Consider the following 1,174-nt stretch of genomic DNA (forward strand, 5'->3'; position numbering starts at 1 on the left):
CACGCTCATGGACTTCTTCGGAAGCAACGCAGGCGCTGCCTTCGTTGGGGCGGCTGGCGCAGCCGTCGCCTCGGCTGGTCTATCCGCCTCATCGCTGTTTGGAATTGCGCGTGTGCGTGGTGTAGGAGGGGAGTCCGTGGCGTCGGTTGAATGGGCAGTCGAATCGAGTTTGGATGATAAGGTGGGTGGCACATGTAGCGGTGGACTTTGTTGGGTAGCGGCTGGTTTGACCTGCTTGCTAGCTTGTCCTTGAGAAGGAATATGGTTTTGAAGGAGAGTCAACGAGGGTTCACCTTCGCTTGCTGCAAGAATCGACGTATCTCTGTAGTCGCCTGTTGAACGGGATTGAGCCTGCAAGACGGGGTTGGCGGCGGATGCGGAATCTCCAAGAACATGTTGAACCGTGTGCAGGTTAGCCGAGGGACCTGCGCGAGGTCCATACGGATCAGCGGAATAAGTATAATTTTCCCCAACTGCGTTTCTCTCAATGTTTAAGAGAGTATCAAGCTGCAACTCAGTAAAACGGCGCTGGGTCTTAATGCTGCAGCCGGTACTCCGCAATTCATGCCGGGACACACAGGGCCTAATGCTCACCAGAGGCAAAGACCTTCTGTTCGCCAGAAGCAGGCGCTGCCACCTTATCCCCGAAATCTCCTATCTTAGTTGTTTCCCCAGAGGGCGACCGATCAACGCCAGCTCCACGGTTACTCTCTGTGAGCGCCACTCCCTTCTTAGGAAGCACCAATGGAGCCTTCTTCGGCAGCAACGCAGGAGCAGCCTTTGGCCCAGGAGCCTTTCCCTCCTTCGCCTCAACCTCACTTTTCCCCTCGACACCTGCAGCCGTCTTGTCAGCCGCCGCTCCTTCTGCTGCCTTCGCCGCTGGCCCCTCTCCAGCCTTTGGCGAAACTGGAAGTGCCTTCTTGGCCACCGCGCCAACTGGTGTCTTAGGCAGCAACGCAGGAGCAGCCTTTGGCCCAGGAGCCTTTCCCTCCTTCGCCTCAGCCTCGCTCTTCTCCTCGACACCTGCACCGGTCTTCTCACCTGCCGCTCCTTCTGCTGCCTTCGCCGCTGGCCCCTCTCCAGCCTTTGGAGAAACTGGAAGTGCCGTCTTAGGCGCGCCAACTGGTGTCTTAGGCAGCAACGCAGGAGCAGCCTTTGGCCCAGGAGCCTTTCC

General features: G+C 58.1%; 1 protein-coding gene across 1 annotated transcript; it reads right to left on the reverse strand.

Annotated features, from left to right (window-relative positions):
• Positions 1–583: 583 nt before the first annotated feature.
• Positions 584–1,174, reverse strand: EAH_00068580 (hypothetical protein; the record flags this gene model as incomplete). The annotated part of the gene is made up of 1 exon (XM_013392226.1): positions 584–1,174. A coding segment is annotated over one exon (591 nt), but the record flags the coding sequence as incomplete, so codon positions are not given.

The sequence above is a fragment of the Eimeria acervulina genome, genomic scaffold, assembly GCF_000499425.1.
Source record: "Eimeria acervulina Houghton genomic scaffold, Eah_scaff3372, whole genome shotgun sequence".
Classification (NCBI taxonomy): Eukaryota; Apicomplexa; class Conoidasida; order Eucoccidiorida; family Eimeriidae; genus Eimeria; species Eimeria acervulina.